Here is a 25,087-nt window from a genome sequence, read left to right on the forward strand (position 1 = left end):
TCTTCTTAATGCAGTTAACTATTTTATACACTGTTATTAGATCTCCTCTTTCTCTTCTAACTTGCAAAGTTGGCAGTCCCATTTCCTTCAATCTCTCTTCATACGTTAGGTCTTTCAGCTCCAGTACCATCCTTCTTTGTCTTTCTTCATATGCAGAGACCACACCACTGCTGCATATTCTAGTCTGGGACGTAGCATAGTGGCTATAATTTTTTTCATCATAGTCTTATCCATGTAATGAAATGCCACCTTAATATTTGTTAATATCCTGTACGTTGAGCCAAATATCTCATTTATATACTGTTCTGGGGACAGGGTATCTTGAAAAAACACTCCTAGGTCTTTTTTCTCCTTGCTCTTTATTATTACTTCCTCCCCCATTTTATAGTCCCATGCAGGTCCTCTTTCACTTTTTCCTGGTTCCATCACATGGCATTTCTTAGCATTGAATTCCAATTTCCACTTCTTGCCCCACCCATAAATCTTGTCAATATCTCTTTGCAGCTCTATACAATCAACATGGCTCTTTATTACTCCTAACAATTTTGCATCATCAGCAAACAGATTAATATAACTGGTCAAATCCTCCTGCATGTCACTGATGTATATTTGGAACATAATGGATGCTAACACTGATCCCTGTGGTACTCCGCTTGTTACATTACTCCAACCTGAACAGGTGTCCCTGATCGCAGTTCTCATTTCTCTATCCTTTAAATAATCTTTCATCGATTTTAGCATTGTCCCTCTCAGACCTCCTATATGTTCCATCTTCCACAATAGTCTTTTATATGGAACTTTATCAAAAGCTTTTTTGATGTCCAAGTACACTGTATCTACTCACCCATCTCTGTTTTGTACTTCCTCTATTACTCTTGTATAGAAACTTAGTAAATTTGTCACACATGACCTACCTTTTCTGAAACCAAATTGACTATTTGTTATAACTTCTTTCTCTTCCAAATATTTCACCCACTTTTCCTTGATCACTATTTCATAGATCTTGTCCACAACACTAGTTAGTGACATTGGTCTATAATTTAGTGGCTTAGTCCTCTTTCCTCCTTTGTGTATTGGAACTATATTTGCTCTCTTCCACTCGCTTGGTACTCTTCCCTCAATCAGTGAGCTGTTAATCACATCCCAAATTGTCTCCACCACTTGTTCTCTACATTCCTTTAGTGTCCAACCTGACACTCATCAGGCCCCATTGCTTTCCTGACTGACATCCAACTTCTCTAACAATTTGCCAATTTCATGTTTTTGCATCAAGACTTCCCATAACACCCCATGCCTCATCTCCTCATTTGGTTCTGTACAATCTACTTCCACATTGAACACAGACCTGAAACTCTCATTCATAATTTCACTCATCTCATCTACTGTTTGATATATCCTTCCTTTCTTTACTATCTTGTTAATGGTCTCTCTGCTTGTCATCTTTCCATTGATATATCTGTAAAAAAGCTCGGGCTCTTCTTCACATTTCTTTACCACATCCTTTTCAAATGGTTTCTCCTCCTCTCTTATTCTAACATACTCGTTCCTTGCCTCCTTATACAGTTCTCTATTATTTTCATTTCTTTGTTTCTTCAGTTTCTTCCAAGCTATTTCCTTTCTCTTCTTAGCATCTGCACATCTGGCATTATACCAAATATGTTTGCTCCTTACTTTATACACAGGTACATACTTATGCACACCCTCATTGTACTTTTTCAGGAATATTTCATATTTCTTTTGCACTGTCCTGCCTTCCATAAGTCCCTTCCAATCAATACTTTCACAGAATTTTCTTAACTCTGTAAAATTTGTCTTTGTGTGATTTAGTGTCCCATTTTTACAAGCCTCCTTACATTGTAGCACCTCCAAATCTTGCAGTACCACTTCTAATAACACATGGTCACTTTTTCCCATTGGGCTTAAGCATTCAGTGGTTGGACAGGGCTCTGTTTTTTTTTTTTTTTTGTGTGTTTTTTTTTTGTGAATACCAGGTCTAGCATATATGGTTCCTCCTCCCCTCTGTATCTTGTAAATTCCTCCACCCATTGGTCCATTGTATTCACCATAGCTAACTGTAGCATTTCTTCACTCCATGGTCCAGCATTTCCATTAACTTCCATCTCCCAGCTTACATTTTTGCAGTTAAAGTCTCCCACTAGTAGTATTTTACTGTCCTTCCTTATCATGTCGTCTAGGCACTTCAGCAATTTCTTTTACATTTCCTTGTGATCCTCCAGCCTCCATGTATTAGTCAGTGGCACATACATTAATATGTATCCTCCTTTCTCTCCCACTGGTCCTGATTGTTATACCTATGACCTCCACCATGCCATCTCCATATTGCACTTCTACATATATGTCATCTTGAACCATTATCAGTACTCCTTCTCCTCCCTTTCCCTTTCTATCTCTCCTCCAATAATTATATCCCTCTTCCTTAAAGCTTAAGTGGACTTCCTCTTTTAACTTTGTCTCAGTTAAGCACAACACATCTGGTCTACTTTCCTTTAGGTAATCTCTCACTTACAGTACACCTGAAAGTGACCCATCTACCTTTGTATACATTACTCTTAATGTACTACTTCTCCCACCACTTGTAATTTCTCTGTCTGCTGCCATGGTTCCTTCATTTCTTGTTCTCTTTCCTGAATATACCACTTCTTAAGTCTCAGTCTCATATCTAGTACCCACCAATAAAATTTGCTCTACTCGGTCTCTGTCCTTCTCTCATTTTTTTCCTTAGCTTCATTTCTCAGATCCCTCTTTTTTCCCTTTCTTCCAATTCATATCTCTTTTTACCCAAATGTTCTTGTATTCTGAACTTTCAGCCAGCTCCCTGGTTCTCACTAGGATCTCCTCTACTGCAACTTGGGGTCTCATTCTCACTTTTAACTGTCTTTTACCTCCTTCACTATATTTTCCAATTCTATATACTTCTTCCACTTCTCGTTCCGGTCCCTGTTCCCCATCTTAGACCACAACCAACTTCTTCTCTTCCCTCTCTCTCACAGACTTAACTGGGTTTTTCTTCTCTTGCAGTAAAAAGACCATGCATTTCTTCTTACTTACTGTGTCTCTCACCTAAACCTCCTTTTCTTTAATTACCTGAATTACTGTCCTTGGTCTTTTCCTGTATTTGTTTTTAACCATTTCTGTGAAGCTAACTTTTTCATCCTCATGTGTTCTTTTAGTTATTTCTCAGTTCCTCCAGTTTGGCTTCACATACTGCCCCTTCCACTTTTCCAGCACTATCTTCCACCTTTTCTTGCAGGCCCTGCAGAGTAATTTTATATCCATTACACTTAGTCGTAAGTATCCCATTTTCTTTCTTTAGCTCCTCTATTGCCTCTTTTATCTCATTGTTTATCTTTAGAGAACTCACATTCACTATACTTCTTTCTCAGTTCTTTGTTTTCCATAATAAGTTTGTCCTGCTTTTCCAGAATGCCAGAGGTCAGTTCCCTCATGCACCTTATTTCTTTCTCTACACTGATTATCCTCCTCATATTTCCTTTCTCTTCTCTGTATCCTGAAAAATCCGTTTCTCCACTTGTCTCCACCAATTGTCCTAGCCCACAGGGCTTTCAGTAAAATGTGCCTTTTTGTCTCACCTCCTCACTCAGTTTGTTTACAAACACATCAGGACCAGTGGCATCACCTAGATTTTCCTTTCCTTCCATTTTTTTTAACCTCAAAATACTCCTTTTTTGTATTAAATTTAGGAACAGGACACTCTGTAACCCACCCCTCACTCCTGCATATACATTACTAGGCCTCATTGTTTTGTCCAGAGATAGTAGCATGTGTCTTCAGGAGCTCTAACACCTGCATCTGAACAGCTGGCCAGTGTATGTGTGTGTGTGTGTGTGTGTGTGTGTGTGTGTGTGTGTGTGTGTGTGTTTGTGTGTGTGTGAGTGTGTGTGTGTGTGTGTGTGTGTGTGTATACACATTAATGAGAGGGTCATCAGGGCTTCCGTCTGAATCACTCATACCACTGGCCACATTCTTGTAACCCAACATTGAGTACAGAAAAAAAAGTTAAGCTGCTGCGTGATATAGGAGCGAGAGAGACTGACTGGTGGGTGGTGAGGGAGGAAGGAGGCAGTAACATCAGGGGAATAATGTGCTGCTCATTGGCCAGTGGAGGGGCACAGCACAGTTACGAGACAGCTTACCTGCCTCCCATTGGCTGCTCATCCCTGTGTCTCCTGGCAGTGTCACATACGTTGCTGGTGAGGTGAACTTCAGAGTGTATGAGTGACAGCATTGATACGGCTGACAGAGGGGTTTCGACCCTTTTAGGAGCTGAGTTTAACGTCTGCCTTAGCACCCCAGATAGAGGAAGGGTTGGGGAAGACTGTGCTATAAATAACTAATTTTCGTCAGATGTGGCAATTAAGTCACTATGTAACTGAATCCCTCATATGTGAAGTGTACTTCATACATGGATGTACAGAGTTAGCAAGTTGGGGGGTATGAGAAAAACTGGTGGAGACAACTCAGAACTCTTAACTTCATAGAAGATGTTTTAGCTAAATATGAGATGTGGTTTTCAGTTTAGATTATTAGTAAAGGATAGACCAGGGATGTTTAATGTAAAAGAGGGGGACAGTTGAGTGTCACTGAAAAAAAGGGTATTGTTATCTGGAAGGTTGTTAAGTTGATAGATGTAAAAATTAAGTTTTTGAGGCACTGAATAATACTAAGTTTGCTCTACCCCAATCAGAAATTTTAGAGAGAACAGAAGTCAGGTGCTGTGTGGGTTCACTGCATGAGCTGTTTAATTCTTGAAAGGTTGGAGATGTTTACATAAAATTTTAAGTGATCTTATATTGACTGTTTCCTTACAGAAATTGATGTTGTCCGAGCTGGACAGATAGCAGAAAAGAATCGCAAGAAACGTGAGAAGACTGTCATAACTGGGGACATGCATCCATTACTTAATGCACTAGCCTTCACTTGGGGAACTTATGGCATCAAAAAGTAAAAACAAGAGGTGTGTGACCTAAAAACACTTCATGGAACCCCAAAGCAGAAAACAGCAAAAAAAGAAACGTACGTACATACTTTTCATATGTTTACTTTCTTATGCATTTACAAGCTAATTATAAGCTCTTAACTTTTAGGAATAGTGCACCTTCTTCATATTTTTTTCAGTATTGTTTTTAGCGAAAAATTACCAATGATTCTGTTTTCTCAGTATTTTCCAAACCTGACAAAAGGAATCATAGGTCAGTGGTTCTAAAGTTGCAGTACCTTTACTTGCAGGGGGACACAGATCTCTAATCATAGGAGTTGTAATACTCTACCACAATGCTACTAACCTTAAACCTACCTGGTAGCAGCATCACCACTATCTAGTGTTCCAGCTGGTAGCAGAGCAAAAACCATTGCTTTTATGCTTAACCAATCTCCTCTACTAGAGAAGATGGAGCTTAACCAGCTATGGAAGAAAATTCAGTACAGTATTATATAAAAATAGCCTTTGGAAAGGCACAGCTGAATAATATCATAGTGAATCACGTTTACCTGCAATGCAACTGACACTCACATACACTCATCTCTGGGGCTAAGGCAGCCACCACTCACTCCATTCACTCTTTCCTACTTAGCACTAGGAGACATTAACTTCGCTATTACAAATGCAGTAAATTATCCTGAGATCGCGTGGTAAAGCCCCCCACATGAATTTGGTAAGCAACAACATACTCAGGCAGCCTTCCTAGCCATATTTTTAGCTGAAGCAACATGTCAGCTTAACCCTTTCCTTCCGGCAATCGTATATATACGATTGCAAAAATGCGTCCGTAGCGACGGCGATCATACCAGTAATCAAGAATTTTCGCGCCTCAATTTTGAGGTCCAAGCGCGGTTTCTCGAGTCAGATGGTGTGAGTGGAAGTGTCTGGCATGTTTCCACATGTAGTGTTGTCACTAGCTCTGGAAATTTAGCGGTAACTAAGGTATTTTCCTTTTCTCCGGGCGACACTTGGCAACCCCAGTGACCCGCCGGGTGGAAAGCACTCGCCGGGTGGAAAGCACCATGATAAGTGTGAAGAGACATCCTGATAAGAGCCAAGGATCTCAGATCATAACTCACCATGGAGCAGGACACAACATATGTATTTAGCAGTGCTTCTGAGTTTGAAGACAGTGACAGTGAATATTTAGAAGATGAAGAAAGCGAAGACATTAGTGAGGACTCGGAAAATGATTTACAGGATCCACCTGTTTTATCAGAACAGAGAGATAATACCTATCATTCTTTCATGGTAATTTTTTCATTATCTTCGATTTTATAATAAAATGGTAGAAGGTAACTTGTCAGAGAGAGAGAGAGAGAGAGAGAGAGAGAGAGAGAGAGAGAGAGAGAGAGAGAGAGAGAGAGAGAGATAATGTTATTTGCCTGAAACTTGATATGAAAAGGGATGAAATCTCTCTCTCTCTCTCTCTCTCTCTCTCTCTCTCTCTCTCTCTCTCTCTCTCTCTCTCTCTCTCTCTCTCTCTCTCATTGGAAGTGTACAATTTCCCCTCCAAGATGAGAGAGAGAGAGAGAGAGAGAGAGAGAGAGAGAGAGAGAGAGAGAGAGAGAGAGAGAGAGAGAGAGAGAGAGAGAGAGAGAGAGTGAGTGTGTGTGCGCGCGGCGTCATCGCTCTCCGGGCTGTTTCTGGATGACGGATCACACAGCGGGAGGAGGAGGAATCTTTTATAAGGCATAAACTCAACTTTGAGAAGTCACATCGAGCTACAAAGTATATCATTGTATTCAGAATAACAAAGAGAAAATAATTATTAGTATTCAAACAATTTTCTGACAATTTCTAGGTTTACCATTTTTAGCCGTCATACAAAACGGTAAAATAATTTAAGCGCCGGAAGGAAAGGGTTAAAGGAATTTGGTAGGTAAATATCATTGGCCAGAAATCATGGCAAGTAAATGAACCCTCACTTTTCTCAGTCCCACTCCATATTTGGCTCCTGATCCCACTCCCTCCTTGTTTCTACATTTCTCATACTCCCTCTCCCCTCCATCTAAGCCCCTCCCACATTCTCTCTCTCTCTCTCTCTCTCTCTCTCTCTCTCTCTCTCTCTCTCTCTCTCTCTCTCTCTCTCTCTCTCTCTCTCTCTCTCTCTCTCTCTCTCTCTCTCTCTCTCTCTCTCTCTCTCTCTCTCTCTCTCTCTCTCTACCCATTCAGGACAGTACATACAATGTAACACACACACACACACACACACACACACACACACACACACACACAAAATATATATATATATATATATATATATATATATATATATATATATATATATATATATATATATATATATATATATATATATATATATATATATATATATAGACCAGTGTCCTTGACCAGTGTTATAGGAAAACTATGCGAAAGAACAATAAAGGAAAGATGGATGGAATGCTTGGAAAGAGATAAAGTTTTGGTAAATTGTCAATTTGGATATAGGTGAAGATCATGCCCCCCATGAACTTATTGTCCTTTTATTCAAGGGTAGTCAATATTGTGCAGGAGAGAGATGGATGGGTGGATGGTGTCTACTTAGATTTGAAGAAGGCATTTGACAAGGACCACACTGAAGATTGCTATGGAAGATAAAAAATTATGGAAAAATTGGAGGAAGACTATTGGAGTGGATGGAAGATTATCTGGATGATAGAGAGATGAGAACAGTAATACAAGACCAAAATTCATCTTGGCTGAAAGTATTTAGTGCTGTCCCACAGGGGTCAGTGTTGGACCGATAATGTTTGTAATATATGTGAACAACATAAATAAAAAAAAATATAGTTATATGAACTTACTTGCAGATGATGCTAAGCTGATGAGAAGGGTAGAAAATGCAAATGACTGTATGATACTGCAAGATGATTTAAATAAAATAAATAGATGGAGTAAATCTTGGCAAATGGAATTCAATTTAAGTAAATATAAAGTAATGGAGTTTGGTAAGAGTAAGAAAAGAATATAATATCATTATGAGATGGAAAGTGTGGAGTTAAAGAAGTCAAAAGAGGAAGTGGATTTGGGAGTAACAGTTACTGAAAATTTGACTCTGGACAGACACATTGATAAAATTACTAGAGATGATGAATTTGTTAAAAAGAGTGAGAATGGCATTGTCATATTTGGATAAAGAAATAATAAAAAAGTTGTTGATTTTCATGATAAGATCAAGATTGGAATATGCAGCAGTAGTGTGGTCTCCTCATACAAAGAGGAATATTATATAATTAGGAAGAGTACAAAGAGCAGTCACTAAGATGGTTCCAGAGTTAAGTAAATCAACCTATGAAGAGAGATTAAGAATGTTGGAAATTCCTACTCTTGAAATAGGAGAGAGAGAAGAGATTTAATAAACATCTATAGAATGATAAATAGTATGGAAAATGTGGACAAAGAAGGTTCTATAAATTTAGACACACAGAGTACAAGGGGACACAATAAAAAGTTGAAGATAGTTAACTGTAGAAAAGACATCAAGAAGTATAGTTTTCCTCACAGAAGTGTGAACAAATGGAATGAACTCAGTGAAGATGTTGTCAATGCCAAAACTGTCAGTGCTTTTAAGACTAAACTAGATAGATATAGAGATGGGATACCATGAAATTACTCCCCTCCCATAAACCACAACTAGGTAAATGCACACACACACACACACACACACACACACACACACACACACACACACACACACACACACACACACACACACACACACACACACACACTGTTCTGCCCAGTTGATTGGACACATCCACAGCAGCTTCAAGGATCTACCTAGGTTTTGTTTGTACAAGGGGGCTGAGCTTGATTCCTGTCTCCATAATAGGGAATTGAGTGATGTATGAATGCAGAGGAAGTGAAATGTAAACTGGGAAGTGACCAGAAGGGTGAAATGGGAGTGTAATGTAAACATTGTCAGTGATACCAACAGGGAAGATGGCAGCTGGCACAGCAAATGTTTTTGCAGGATTCAATGAAGAGGACCTCAGTGTAGCTCATACAAATAAACAAATGTGGAAAATTGAAGAAGAAAGTGTGAAAATACGAGAAGAATAAATAACTTAGCAGCAATAATAAAGACGTGGAAGGAAGAGAGAGAGAGGTGGGTGGTAATAATGTTAAAAAGATATCTAGTGATATAATAGAGATGAGGAAGAGGGAAATGGAAAGAGAAAAAGAAATTAAAGAACTGAGAGAAGAGGTGACAAAAATAGTGGACTTAAACAAGAAGTACTGTGAAGAAATCAAGAAACTCAAGGAAGAGAATGAGGAATTAAAGAAACCTCTACAAGATAGAGAATAAGGTTGGGAAAGTAAGAGTTAGTGACAGAGGAAGTCAGAAATTTGAAAGAAGAGAGAGAGAGAACAACAACAAGAGGTGGATATGGAGGAGATAATAAGGCAACAGCAACGGGAACACAATAAGGACATGGATAGGAAGTGATTAAAACAATAAAGGAAAAAAGTAATCTTGTGAGAGACATACAACAGAGAAAGAGGTGTGTGGTGGTATTTGAGGTCAGGGAGAAGAACCTACCTATGAAAATAGCTAGAGAGAAAGAAGAGGTGAAAAGGGTTAAGGAAATTATAGCAGAAGTGGTGGGGGAACAAGAGGAGATAGTTGAGCAAACTGAAAAGGTTTACTGGATTGGAAAGTATGATGAAAATTGAACAAGACCAATGAAAATAAGATTCATGTCATAAACAGCAGTGGAACATGTCTTAAAAAGAACAGGAAAATTGGCAAAAGTAGAAGGAATGAGGGGAATCTGGATAAGAAGAAACATGAACAAAGAAGAGAGAAGTAAACTGAAAGAGTTGAGAGTAGATGCCCAGTCAAAACATGAGGAGAGAACATAGGAACAAGCGAGGAGATTCACTTAGAAAGTTGTGGACATGAAAGTGAGGAAATGGTGGCACAAAGATGCCATGGAAGATCAAGCAGAAGCTTAAAAATTATGTATACAGATAAGCTTGGTGTCAAGCCTACTGGAACTTAAAGACTACCTAAAGAACAATAAACCAGGCATGGTATGTTTAGTGGAAACCAAACTAAAAGAGGAAATAAAGTTGAGATTTGCAAAGGAAGAATATAGCACATAGAGGAGAGACAAAAGGAAACAGAGAAGGAGGAATGATGATTTGGGTAAAAGAGGATATTGTTGTTGAGGAAGTGGAATATGGTGATGGAATGGTGGAAACTTTGAGTATTGTGATTAAGATGAAAGGAAGTGAAGAAGGAAAGTTATTGTGACGTACATATCACCAAAAACTAATGCATGGGAGACCAATAGATGTAAAATTATGCAGCTAGAACTGAAAATGATATCACAGATTAAGGGAATACAGGAGATACAAGTAAAGAGACAAGAAATCAAGAAACTGCTGGAGGAGCTGGATGTTAGAAAAGCTATGGGACCAGATCAGGTAAATGGATGGATATTAAAAGAATGCAGAGAACAAAAAGGAATCCATATGGGATATAATCAACAACTCGTTGAAAGAAGGAAGAGTACCAAGGGAGTGGAAAAGAGCTAAAATAGTCCCAATATGCAAAGGAGGAAGTAAAATGAAACCATTAAATTACAGACCAGTGTCACTAACAAGTATTGTAAGCAAGCTTTGTGAAATAGTAATTAAAGATAAATGGGTACAGTATTTAGAAGATGAAAAAATAATTACAGAAAAGCAATTTGGATTCGGGAAAGGGAGATCCTGTGTCACAAATCTACTGAGCTTTTATACGAGAGTAATAGATGGAGTGCAAGAGATGGGTGGTGGATAGGTTGATGCGATATACCTGGATCTCAAAAGGGCATTCAATAAAGTTCTCCACAAAAGCCCCATGTGGAAGCTAGAGAATGGAGGAGGACTAAAGGGAGCAACATTGAGATGGGTGGATGATTATTTACAAGGGAGGGAAATGAGAACAGTAATCAGACAGTAATTCAATTTGGCATGAAGTGACAGGTGTGGTATCACAAGAATCTGTGTTGGCACCTATTATGTTTCAGATATATGTAAATGATATGATAGAAGATCTAAATAGTTATATAAACCTTTTTACTGGTGATGCAAAAATAATGAAAATAATAAAGGATGAAAATGACTGCAATGAATCATAAAGGGATATTGACAAAATACATGCATGGAGCCCAAGATGGAAACTAATTTAATGCCAGAAAATGCTGTGTTGGAAATAGAAAAAAGTAAAAAGAGACCTTCATGGAATTACAAAATGGGAAGAGAAATAATAACAAAAAGTAATGAAGAAAATTATTTGAGAGTAATGATCCAGGACACATTATCACCTGAGAGGCACATAAATGGGATATTCAGCTCTAGATAGTTTTTTTAAGAAACATTATGGTAGCGTTAACTGTTAAATAAAGAAATGATGAAGAAAATTATAACAAGCATGATATGTCCTAAATTGGAATAAACTGCAGTAGTTTGGGCTCCAATTGGAAAAAAAAGATATATGGAAATTGGAAAGAATAGTGAGGATAGTGACAAAGATGTTACCAGAATTGAAAGATTTAAGCTATGAAGAAAGACTTAAAGAGATTGAATTACCAACACTACAAGAGAGAAGAGAAAGAGGGGACCCAATTAATAAACAATATGGAAAAAATTTACAGAAATGGCTTTGTACTACAGATGGAGGAGGGTGAGAGATGGACATGGGGACATGGGAAGAAAATAAAGGAATGGATGTTCAAGCAACATTGAGAAATACAGTTTCCTGTATAGAACTATTGAAATCTGGAATGATCTGAAGAAAGAGGTAGTTGTGGCTAACAGTGTACATATGCTTAAAGAGAAACTGGATAAATATGGTTATGGAGACAGGACAAAATGAGCTTTGGCTTATGCCCTGTACAATGCAACTAGGTAATAACACACACACACATTCAAGTGCAAAGAGGTTTACAGTAGAACCACGGTTACTGAACACCTCCCTTTTCAAACAAAGCAGTTTTTGGACAAAGTTTTGAACTCATTATTGCTTTGGTTGTGGTACCATAATTCAGTTCTAGAATAAAGCTACTTGATTTCAAATATAACATAGCAAAAGATGCCATTTATTACTAATTTCTAGTTTCTATAAATATTGACTTAATTTTTATATATTTGGAGGAGAGATATAGTGTAAGACAGTAATTCATTCTATGAAATAAGGTAAATGTGATCCCATTGAAAAGCCTTGATGTAAAAAAACAGTTTTTGGTGCTCAGGAGTAATCCTGTGCCACCTGTGGCTCTCTCGACAATCCCCAGCACCATCACTACTGCATTTTCTTGTAGCTTTCCCCAGCAGCAAGATGTGTAAATGTTATGATCACCTTAATTTTGGCAGTAAGTGGGTTGCTCCTCTCCATGTCCCTCTGTAAGGTTTCTCTCACTAGATCAGTGACAAAGAGAATACCTGCACAGTCTAAACAGTCTCCTGATGAGTTCTGTGTCACTAAGTTCATTCAATACATCCTTTCTGGATAAATAATTTGTGAGCTGGAGATGTGAAGCAGCTGCTAAGACAGGGTAGACTGGTGTCTGGGAATGGATTTTACATTGATTCCTATGGGAAATATACCTAGTTTTGGTTTCCGAACATTTCAGGTTTCGAACAGTATTCAGGAACGAATTAAGTTCTAGAACCAGTGTTCCACTTATTATCATATATTGTATCCAGGATTGAACAATCTTGGCAGATGGATGTGCAACGAGAACTCCTGAAAGACAAGGTTATTTATTACCTAGTTTTTGTGCCTGAGGTTCTGTAAAAACTGGAAAGAAAGGAAGATTGAAGCAGAGGTGGTAAACTTTACTTTTTGGCATCAGTAAGGGGTGTCAGCTGAAAACTTTGTTCACAGTCATCAGTTGATCATGGTGGACAATGGGATGCCGACAGGAAGGAGTGTATTAGACTTTAGTGGAATTGAAGGTGAAGACGGCCTTGATACTAATAATGGGACGGTTGCTAGGGGACTGCTGCTGAGCATAATCCCACAGATTAAAGTATCTCCTTGAAGACCAAGGAAGACTTCAAAGAAAACAGACATCCACTTAACTATTATCTGCAGCTTGGTTAAAAAATGACCCACCCTAGCTGATTTTTCCCAAATAAAACAAATTTCTAAACAAGAGAGAGTTTTAGGAAATCATTCTTACTATGTTAATCAAAATTTAATAAGGAATGACCATGTAAAAACAATCTGCAAAAAAATCAGTCTAATCTATGATATTTTATACTTTTCTTCTGATCGCTTGTGAAGCAATATGACAACAGATGAAAATCAGTGATCAGTGAGGTCACTGCTGATGGCCACCTCCTTGCCAGCTGTATGATTAATTTCCCTGTGTATTATTATTATTTATTTATTTATTTTGTGTGTGTGTATTTACCTAGTTGTATTTACCTAGTTGTGCTTTATGGGAAAAGAGCTATGCTCGTGCTGTCCCATCTCCATATCTTTTAATATCCAACTTATCCTTGAATCCATGTATACTTTCTGCATTTACTATCTCCTCATCCAGACTGTTCCATACATCAATACTTATAAATGGGAAACTATATTTTTTGATGTCTTTTCTACAAGCACTCCTCTTCAGCCTCTTCCCATGTCCTTTAGTGTCCCGTGTATCCCAGACCATTAAGTCGTTCCGGTCCACCTCCTCTACTCCCTCATATCATATATATCATATCTCATATCACAATCAAGTCTCCCCTTTCTCTCCTCTTTTCCAACGTTGGTAGATGTAGCCTTTCCAGTCTCTCTTCATATGACAAGTCCCTAATACTTGGTACCACCTTCGTAGCTGCTCTCTGAACTCTCTCCAACTTCCTTATATCCTTTTTCTTGTATTGCAACCACACTACTGCTGCATATTCCAGTCTAGGTCTTAGCGACACGATCATCTTCCTGACCATCTCTTCATCCATATATGCAAAGGCCTGCCTTATTCTTCTCAACAAGTTATAGGTTTCTCCTGTAATTTTGCTAATGTGTCTCTCCAGGCTCAGGTTCCCAGTCACTGTAACACCGAGATCCTTTTCCTCTTCTGCTCCACTCAACCTTACACCATTCAACACAATTTCCTTTTACTCTTCTTGTACTTTTTCCAAATTCTGTTATCTTAAACTTCTTTAAATTAAATTCTATTTCCCATCTATAACTCCACTCTGATATCATGTTCAGGCCTTCTTATAATGTTCCACAGTCCTCTGCACTCTCAACTTCAGCAACTTTGCATCATCCGCAAAAAGGGTCATGTAGCTGTTCACACTCTCCGTCATATCATTTATATAGACTGCAAACATAATTGGTGCAAGTACTGAGCCTTGGGGTACTCCACTTATGACTTCCCTCCATGATGATTTTTGATCTTTTACCACTGTTCTCATTTCTCTGTTTGTCCAGAAATTTTCCATCCATCTCAGCAGGCCTCCCCTTAGCCCACCATTATGCTTCAACTTCCACAACAATTTTCTGTGTGGCACTTCATCAAAGGCCTTCTTCAGGTCTAAATAAACACAATCAGCCCATCCATCTCTTTCTTGCATTACATCCACCACTCTAGAATAAAAACTCAGTAAGTTTGTAACACATGATCTCCCTCTCCTAAATCCAAATTGTTGCTTTATTATCACTTCATTTCCTTCTAGGTACTGCATCCATTTCTCCTTCTCCAATCTTTCACACATTTTGCACACCACACTTGTTAGAGACACAGGTCTGTAGTTTAAGGGCTTCTCTTTACTACGACCTTTGTAGATTGGCACTATGTTGGCTCTCTTCCTTTCAGTTGGGACTCTGCTTTCAGTTAGGGAGCTTTCAATAATATTATGTATTACCCATGTTAACTGCTGATTGCACTCTTTTAGTATCCATCCTGACACTCCATCAGGTCCAGGGGCCTTCCTAACATCTAGTCCCTCCATCTGTTTCTGGACATCCTCTTCAGTCATTTGGATTTCCCCCAGACCCATTTCTTTACTCATCTCACTCTGCCACACAAATGTTTTCTCTTTTGTGAATATTGATTGAAAACTCCTGTTCATTATCTCTGCCAATTCAGCCGGATCCTCACACATTTGACTATTCACCTTCAATCTGCTTATTCCTTCCCTATTTTTCATTTTGCTATTCACATATCTGTCCATAACATTTTTCTCATAATTTTTTCTTTCTTGTCTAATAACCCTTACATATTCATTTCTTGTAGTTGTGTAGTTTTTCCATAGCTACTGCGTATTTTTCCTCCGCCATCTATTCCATGCCATTTCCCTCTCCTCCTTAGCTATTTCATATCTTCTGTTATACCAGTCATTGTTATATCTTCTCTTTGTCTCTACTTTTGGTACATATCTTTTCACTCCCTCTTCATAAATAATGATGAAAGCTTCCCACTTCTTTTGCACATTACTTGCTGTGATAAGTATACTCCAGTCCACTTCACCAAAGTATCTCCTCATTTGTTCAAAATTTGACTTACCATAATTAAATCTTTCACTTTTATAATCTTTACATCTACTTTCCTCTCTTTTTCTTTAATACAAAACCTTATCATGACATGGTTGCTTTTTCCTAGTGGACAACTATAGTTCATGTCTTCTATAATATCTGTTTCTTTTGATAATACCAAATCAAGTCTTGATGGCTCCTCTCCTCCTCTGTATCTAGTGTTTTCCTCAACCCACTGTGTCATAATATTGTTCATTGCCAGTTTCAGAACCTTATCTCCCCATGAGTCTTCTCCTCCTCTTGTGTTCCACTCCTCTCAATTTATCTCTTTACAGTTAAAATCTCCCATTATAACAATTTTGTTGTTTCCTTTAATTTTCTTTACAAGCCATTCTTTAGTCTCACTCAGCAACTGTTCATGCTCTTGTCTATTCCAAGTCTTTTTTTTTTTTTTTTTTTTTTGGTGGGACATACACCACTGTGACATATCGTACTCCTCTTCCATTTATTAGTTGTAAGTTTAGGCCTTCCACCAAGCCTTCTGTCTTTTCCACACTCTCTACCCTGATACTCTTTTTAACAAGCATCATCACTCCACCTCCTCCTTTTCCACATCTGTTTCTTATCCACATATTGTACTTCCCCCCTCCTAAATTTGGTGCCTCTGAATCTCTTAGTTTAGTTTCTACCATTGCCATGATGTCTGGTTCATTTACTTTTATAAATTCATTCACTTCATCCATCACTGAAACTAAACCATCCACATTAGTGTATGCCACTGTCCATGTCCCTCCCTCTCTTTCAGCTGTGCCTCTGCACCCTTCACTCTTTGCATGTAGCACTTCCTCAACCTTAGGTCCATTACTCTCCAGAAAAAAGTTCTTTTTCCTCTTGTGTGTTCTCTGTTCATTCCTTTCTTTTGCTTCACTTCTCAATTCATTATGTTTCTTCCTTTCCTCCTTATTCATTTCTCTTCTAATCCAGACCTGTTTAAACTCATTACTTTTGGCTAGCTTCCACCCATTTGCCAATGTTTCTTCAGCTGCTGTTTGGGATTTTAGTTTGACTTTCAATGGTCTACTTTTTCCTTGATCATATTTACCAATCCTGTACACCTCCTCTATTTCATCTTCCAGCTTTGTATCCCCTTCGTTTATCACACTTAGTACTAATCGAGCTGTTTTTCTTTGTTCTGGTTCTCTTTCATACCAATTTTTTATCTCACTTTCTTCCAGGCCAAAGATCATTACGCTCTTCTTTTTATCTACAGTGTCTCTTACCAGGTTTTCCTTTTCCTTTATTACCTTTATAACCTCTTTTGTCAAGCCTTCTTTACTCCTCTGGTCCTTCACTACTACTGTATAACACTTTCTCCAACTCCTCGCACTTATTTATGGATCTTTCTGCCATTTCCTTAACTTGTTCATGGCTTTCCTTAATTTGCTTATCCCTGTTTTTGTCTTGGACTTCAATCTTTTTCATCCTTTCCTCCAGCATATTCGTTTTGTATTTCTCTAGCCTTCATTGTTTTATCCATCATTCCCATTTTCATTTCCAGCATTTTAATTTGGTTTTCCTTATCATATATCTCTTTCTGCAGCAGTTTCTCTTCACTTTCAAATTCCTTTCATAGTGACTTGTTTTCTTGTTCCAACCTCCCATTTCTTATTTCTAGGTCTCTTACCTTCTCCCGTTTTCTCCGCCATGATCAGCTGTCCGCCATAAACAAACCTTTCAGCTCTTGTTACAGACGCCAAAAAGTATAGTTTCCCACCTCCTTTGAATTATTTCCTTTCCTTTCGAATTTCTTATAAAATTTAACTTGGACAACAATGCGTCATGAAACTTTCAACCAGCACAACAACTAGGTAGTATCCCTGTCGTCCAGGAGCTCCTGTTGTATGTCCGTTTGCTAAGAGTGTCCAAGAGTGTGTGTGTGTGTGTGTGTGTGTGTGTGTGTGTGTGTGTGTGTGTGTGTGTGTGTGTGTGTGTGTGTGTGTGTGTGTGTGTGTGTGTGTTTTGGTATATATTTCTAGTATTACAATATTTTATATAAATATATAAGAACATATGGCTTGTAAGTGTAATAACAGGGTGTGTCTCGCACAATCAGGGAGTGTGATCAGTGTTTGTGTGTGTGTTCTACTCTCTCTCCTGCATCATCTCATGATAAAACTTAAAAGACATAATATGAGTGCTAAGTACTGTATTTGACAGCTTTTAAGACATGTGGGCTTATAAGATGCACCTCACTTTGGGCAGGCATTGAAAAAAAAAAATTATGAAATGAATGTTTTCTTCTGACATTTGAAGCCCTCTAATGTGCACTCAGATCTTTATTAGATTGCAATATTTTACATTTAAAAACATTAATATTTACTAAGACCTACCAACACTGGTCCTTAGACCAATCCTGCTGTGAGATGTAAACAAATATGGCATAGGCAGTGATATTGTCAGAATCTAGAGGGTTAATTAAGTTTGTTTGTACATCATATGTTTTTATGATCATTTTACATGTAATTCTAGTTGTAATATTTTAGTATATTTTCAAGGCACAAGGATGTGTGGAAATAGGTTTACCTTATTCTTTAGAACGTATTTTTATTTGAAATATTCAGTACATTTCTAAAACAAGAAAGTGAAAATAAATTTGTTCTACTAATCGTGAAATTTAATATGATTGTAGTTTTTTTATTCAAAATCGAATCCATGAAAATAAATTTATTCTATTCATGTCCTACCTCAAGGAATAATGGCATCATACTAAAGAACACAGTGAATCTTGCGTATGTCACCAGGTTTGGTGTGTAATCGACTCCAAATTTGTTTTGGGACATTCAGTGTAGACATCGTCACTTAATTTTTTCGCAACTGGTGTTATTTTATGTTAATTATCAGTAAGTACGACCTGTTATACATTGTTACCTTGCAAAAAAAAAGAGTTGTTTTTGTGGTGTAGAAGCGATCATCACTTTGTTTACGTGTGTGAAGATATTTAGCATTTGATTTAAGGGCCACTGATGGTGCTTGATGATCTCCGTCACTTGACAGGCATTATGGGATGAGAAGTTGCCATAGACTTACCACTAACCACTTCCCCAAAGCTGAACCTTGGTTTTATAAGACACAGGCTCACTTTCTGAGACTTATTTTTGGATAAAAGGCATGTCTTATAAGGCATCAAATACATTAAGTCCAGTAGCTTGGTTCAATCTTGTGTTGACATGATACATGAAATTAAAAACTCTGTCTAAAATCATGCTAATTTCAACTGATATGCAAGGCAATTATATGGAGCATTCCAGAGACAGGAGGCTTAATATTTTCAAAAGCTAGTAAAGTTCTCTCTCTCTCTCTCTCTCTCTCTCTCTCTCTCTCTCTCTCTCTCTCTCTCTCTCTCTCTCTCTCTCCTTTTTCTTCTTCAGTTTTACATCCTAACAGTGGACTTTGGTTTTAGCATATGGGAACCATTATCCCACATGGATGCTCTTCTTAATCTTTCTAATGTCTAGATTTAAACCCGTGTGCTAGAGGACCTATCAGCCCCATGGGAGCATGGTACCATTGTACAGTAGGATAGATGATGTAGTACATGATGATTTTATCTTTCAGTTATTGTGCAAGCTATGCATTTCCTTTTGTTTTAGGAAATACACAAATGTTAAATATTCATCTTTTTTTTCCACACCCCAGCTTGGCAGACATCCAGATGTTCACCTCTATCCACGAAGACCCTCATTTCATCAAGGATCCATTTAGGGCAGTGGCACTCGCACTTGAGAACAGAGTTTTGTATGAAGAGGATTAAGCTATTGCCCTGTGATTTGTATTTTTCAGACATGTAATAAAATCTATAATATTAATATTAGTCATGTGGAAATTATCCTGTTATTTTTTGTTGAAAGAGACATAACACTTATTATTCAGTGCCAGTTTGTACTATTTATATCATAGAGACTTTTCCTGTTTTACTAATACAGTACCAGACTGAGGTGTCCCATAATTCATAACTAGTGGCAGAACTACATATTTAATGACAGTCTGGAATATAACAAAAATTGTGGTGCAACTATATATAAAACTTCCTCTGTATTTCCCAGCATCGACTATAAAAAAGTCAATGATGTATATGTGTACAGAAGAGCTTTGTTCTCTGTCCACTTGTAAGTCGCTATCATCCTGCCTTGGGGATCATACTTGTTGCTCTGTCACTTGCTACCCTGTACCAACAATATTAATAAGTCTCAGTCTTGCTGGTTGCTGGGGCCAACATTGACAATGCTTGTAAGATGATGCAGAGCATAGGAGAGGGACAACCAAAAACAATGAAGGCAGAGAGACAAGTCATATATCTGACAGTAGGGAACCAACAGCAGATGTCCCTTTGATGATGTGGAATGAAAATGATATGTAATATAAAATGTAAATAATGTAAATATAAATAATAATGGCAATAATAATAATAATAACAAAAAGAAGAAGAAGAAAAAGTTTGAAATATAATATAAACCAATGTACATAAACCAACACAAATGTTACCCATTTTGACATCTATTTTTATTGGGAGGCTAAACTAAATTGAAAGTAACACAGATTCAACAAACTCTCCACCGTAGGGGTGCATTCAATTACTCCAATCCCATTAAAAAAAAAAAAATAAATAAATGAATAAGTAAATAAATAAATAAATAAAAAAAATCCCAAATATTTTATATAATAATGGAAATACCCAGCAAATAAATTACAAAACCAGTCTTACAGGGGGCCTTTACCTTATGCCCCTATCTAGTATATGAATCAGGATAGATTCCCATTGAAACATTATTAGTATCAAGAGTCAGTATTTGCAAATTATTGAGCACCAACATTATCACCAGAATTTATATCATCACTATTATCGTCCACCTCAGTAATATCATTACTACTACTATTTCTTAAGTCATGCAGTTTTTGGATAGGTCCATAGACAGTACCCTTAGAAGTCTTGACCTTTATACATCTAATCAATATATCTTTACCTGGGTAAACTTCTACTACAACACCAATAAGTCAAGTCATTCTTGGAATATTGTCTTCCTTAATCAAAAAATCAAAACCATAGAATCTTTCTTTAACCTGTATCAAGGTAAAAAAAAAAACATTAACAGTAGGAAACTAATTCTTAAGGCCAGTTCACACCAGTACGTTTTTGCATATTCCACACCCGGTCTCTGCTTCAGCTATGATGTCATAAAGAGGCGGAGCTTTGGGAGTGATTGAGTTGGGATACACACCTTTCTGTCTCCCAACCTTTGTTTGCATTTTGTAAACAATAGACATGGAGCCCTCACAGATCTGGGATGATGAAAAAGAGGATTTTCTCCTGCTTGCTTGCTGCCTTTGGATTTGCTGCTGATGAAAAGGAAAGTCGAGAGGAGGTGAAGGGTGTGAAGTAACTCTTCAGGAAATTGATGATAAAGTGAAAGTCAGTTTAGAGGAGGTAAAAAAAGATGGAAGAACAACATAACGAATGGTAGAATGAGAAGGGAGTGATGCAAGAAAATTTCAGGGACATTGCCAATCAACAATTAGAAGAAAAGATGAGGGAGTCAATTGTTTGGGTATTCAAAGAAAATGAGAACCTGGTAAGAGACACTGTGGTCAAGAAGAAATGTATACTAGTCTTTGGGAAGAAAGAGAATAATTTACCATACAAGTTCGAGAGAGAAAGGACAGAAAGAGTTAATATTGTAAAGATAGTAAAGGAAGTTAAGAGTGATGGCAGTTACCTGGAAAATTAAATTGAGGAATTCTGGAGGTTGGGAAAATATGTGCAAGGAGAAACAAGGTCATTAAAAGTAAAGTTTAAATCACAGATAGATACTGAAGAAGCCCTGGCAGGAGTGAGTAGGTTGGCAAAAGAGGAGTACAAAAAAATATCTGGATAAAGAAAGACTTTAATGAGGAGGGAATGGGCAAAAGTGAATGAACTGTGGTCAGAGGCAAAGGCAAAAAATGAGAAAAGATCAGAGACAGAGAAAAATGTTCTACTGGAAATGAGGGCCAAGTTACCATGCCACTACCAGAGCTGGTAAATTGCTATTCAGGAATGACATAGTAATGGCCTGGTAAGGTAAGAGACCTGTTGCAGCTGGTAGCCACCAGAGGGTTCTGGTGGCAGGGAACAGCCAATCATCTCCAAGCTTACATAAGATGTGATAGGCTTATAAGTGTGTGTGTTTACAAATACATATATGGCTTGACATTCAGAGTAGTTCAGTACATGGATATATAATATCTATAATTTTAGTTACTGATGACTCAAGAGGTGTTTTATCGTATGAATGTTTAATAAAAGGTTCATTCTACATGGCCAGAGCCTAATGTGTGTGTGTGTGTGTGTGTGTGTGTGTGTGTGTGTGTGTGTATATATATATATATATATATATATATATATATATATATATATATATATATATATATATATATATATATATATATATATATATATATATATATATATATAGCAAATGATCAACACTAAAATTGAATAATAAGAGAAAAAGAAATGGCCTCACATTAGTATACATGGAATTTTACACATATGCCTGCTACTACAATTTTATACATTGCTTGCTACTGGAGAGTGAGTCACAAATCTAGAACATGGCGAAACCCATGTACAAAAACTGATGCCCCATCAAGCACCACCTGCTCCACTGCCTGCGATTTCATTCTTGCTGCACTCCACTACACTCTCAACTATTGGCCTGCAGTCACAACACTCCACCTGGTAGCCTCAGGTGTCCACACATCATGGCAATCAGCTGTCAACTGCCTCTCCTGTATCTTCCAGTGATAGCTTCACAGGATTTCACCTGTAGGTGTGTGTGTGTGTGTGTGTGTGTGTGTGTGTGTGTGTGTGTGTGTGTGTGTGTGTGTGTGTGTGTGTGTGTGTGTGTGTGTGTGTGTGTGTGTGTGTGTGTTTCATGTAAGAGGGCCACTGACGAAGGGCAACAAAAACTTTGAATACAAAGAAAGGTCCACTTAATGCCAATTCCCATAGAGATGTCAGATAGAACAATAAAAAAAAAAAAAAAAAAAAAACAGGATAAGTGACTTGAAACCTCCCTCTTGAAAGAATTCAACTCATAGGAAGGTGGAAATACAGAAGCAGGCAGGGAGTTCCAGAGTTTTACCAAGGAAAAGGATGAATGACCAAGAATACTGGTTAACTCTTGCATTAGAGAGGTGGACAGAATAGTGGTGAGACAAAATCTTGTGCAGCAAAGATGCAGGAGGGGAGGCATGCAGTTAGCAAGACCAGAAGAGCAGTTAGCATGAAAATAGCAGTAGAAGATAAAAAGAAATCCAATATTGTGGTGATGAGAAAGAGGCTGAAGACAGTCAATTAGAAAAGTTGATAAGATGAAAAGCTTTTGATTCCACCCTGTCTAAAAGAGTGGCATGAGTGGAACCCTTCCTCCCCCATACATGTGAAGTAAACTCCATACATGGACATATAAGGCCCCTGTACAGAGTTAGCAGTTGGGGTGTGAGGGGGAAAGAAAAACTGGCAGAGATGACACTAAACACCTAACTTAATGGAAGCTGTTTTAGCTAGAGATGAGATGTGAAGTTTCCAATTTAGATTACAAGTAAAAGACAGACCAAGGATATTTAGTGTAGGAGACGGGGACAGTTGAATGTCACTGAAGAAGAGGGGACAGTTGTCTGGAAGGTTGTGTCGAGGTGATAGAAGGAGGAATTGAGTTTTTGAGGCATACAACTCAGAAATTTCAGAGATCAGAAGTCAGGTGTTCTGTGGTTTCCCTGCATGAACTGTTTACTTCCTGAAGGGTTGGACATGGAGAAGTGCAAGGCGGTATCATCAGCGTAGGAGTGGATAGGACAAGAAGTTTGGTTTAGATCATTGAGGAACACCACAGTTAATAGACTTTGAAGAAGAACAGAGACTGTCTACCACAGCAGCAATGGAAGAGTCAGAGAGGAAACTTGAGATGAAGTTACAAAAAGAAAGATAGAAGCTGTAGGAGGGTAGTTTGGAAACCAAAGCTTTGTAACAGAATCTATCGAAAGTTTCTGATGTGTCTACGACAGAAGCAAAAGTTTCACCTAAATCCCTAAAAAAGTGTGTGCTTTGTCCTCACATCTGGTGTGATGCAGTGATCTGTGGCTGTACAGAACCATGTGTGTGTGTGTGTATGTGTGTGGATTTGCTCTGTCTCTCTCTCTCTCTCTCTGTGTGTGTGTGTGTGTGTGTGTGTGTGTGTGTGTGTGTGTGTGTGTGTTTACCTAGTTGTATTTACCTAGTTGTGCATTATTGGAAAAGAGCTATGCTTGTGCTGTCCCATCTCTATATCTTTTAATATCCAACTTAGCCTTGAATCGATGTATACTTTCTGCATTTACTATCTCCTCATCCAGACTGTTCCATACATCAGTACTTCTATATGGGAAACTATACTTTTTGACGTCTCTTCTACAAGCACTCCTCTTCAGCCTCTTCCCATGTCCTCTAGTGTCCTGTGTATCCCAGACCATTAAGTTGTTCCGGTCCACCTCCTCTGCTCCCTCATATGCTTTATATATCGCAATCAAGTTTCCCCTTTCTTTCCTCTTTTCCATTGTTGGTAGATGTAGCCTTTCCAGTCTCTCTTCATATGACAAGTCCCTGATACTTGGTACCATCTTCGTAGCTGCTCTCTGAACTCTCTCCAACTTCCTTATATCCTTTTTTTTGTATGGTGACCACACTATTGCTGCATATTCTAGTCTAGGTCTTATCAGTGACACGATCATCTTCCTGACCATCTCTTCATTCATATATGCAAAGGCCTGCCTTATTCTTCTCAACAAGTTATAGGTTTCTTCTGTAATTTTGCTAATGTGTCTCTCCAGGGTCAGGTTCCCAGTCACTGTAACACCGAGATCCTTTTCCTCTTCTACTCTACTCAACCTTACAGCATTCAACACAATTCTTTTTACTCTTCTTGTACTTTTTCCAAATTCTATTATCTTACACTTCTTTAAATTAAATTCCATTTCCCATCTATAACTCCACTCTGATATCTTGTTCAGGTCTTTTTGTAACGTTCCACAGTCCTCTGCACTCTCAACTTTCTTCAGCAACTTTGCATCATCTGCAAAAAGGGTCATGTAGCTGTTCACACTCTCCGTCATATAATTTATATAGGCTGCAAACATGATTGGTGCAAGTACTGAGCCTTGGGGTACTTCACTTATGACTTCCCTCCATGATGATTTTTGATCTTTTACCACTGTTCTCATTTCTCTGTTTGTCAAGAAATTTTCCATCCATCTCAGCAGGGCCCCCCTTAGCCCACCATTATGTTTCAACTTCCACAGCAATTTCCTGTGTGGCACTTATCAAAGGCCTTCTTCAGGTCTAAGTAAACACAATCAGCCTATCCATCTCTTTCTTGCATTATATCCACCACTCTAGAATAAAAACTCACTAAGTTTGTAACACACGATCTCCCTCTTCTAAATTCAAATTGTTGCTTTATTATCACTTCATTTCCTTCTAGGTACTGCATTCATTTATCCTTCACCAATCTTTCACA

The 25,087-nt window shown here is 38.0% G+C and overlaps 2 protein-coding genes across 3 annotated transcripts in view; one reads left to right on the forward strand and one right to left on the reverse strand.

Annotated features, from left to right (window-relative positions):
- Positions 1-19,363, forward strand: part of LOC135114417 (uncharacterized) — a 92,459-nt gene extending 73,096 nt beyond the window's left edge. Inside the window, exons 6-7 of the mRNA XM_064030320.1 lie at positions 4,851-5,055; positions 19,194-19,363. Of these exons, the coding sequence (XP_063886390.1) occupies positions 4,851-4,987 (137 nt within the window). The 3' untranslated portion in view covers positions 4,988-5,055; positions 19,194-19,363. The remainder of the gene's footprint in view (positions 1-4,850; positions 5,056-19,193) is intronic.
- Positions 1-25,087, reverse strand: part of LOC135114296 (uncharacterized) — a 165,274-nt gene that overhangs the window by 14,046 nt on the left and 126,141 nt on the right. The gene's annotated exons all lie outside the window — the stretch shown is intronic.

This window comes from Scylla paramamosain, chromosome 27 (genome assembly GCF_035594125.1).
Source record: "Scylla paramamosain isolate STU-SP2022 chromosome 27, ASM3559412v1, whole genome shotgun sequence".
Lineage (NCBI taxonomy): Eukaryota > Metazoa > Arthropoda > Malacostraca > Decapoda > Portunidae > Scylla > Scylla paramamosain.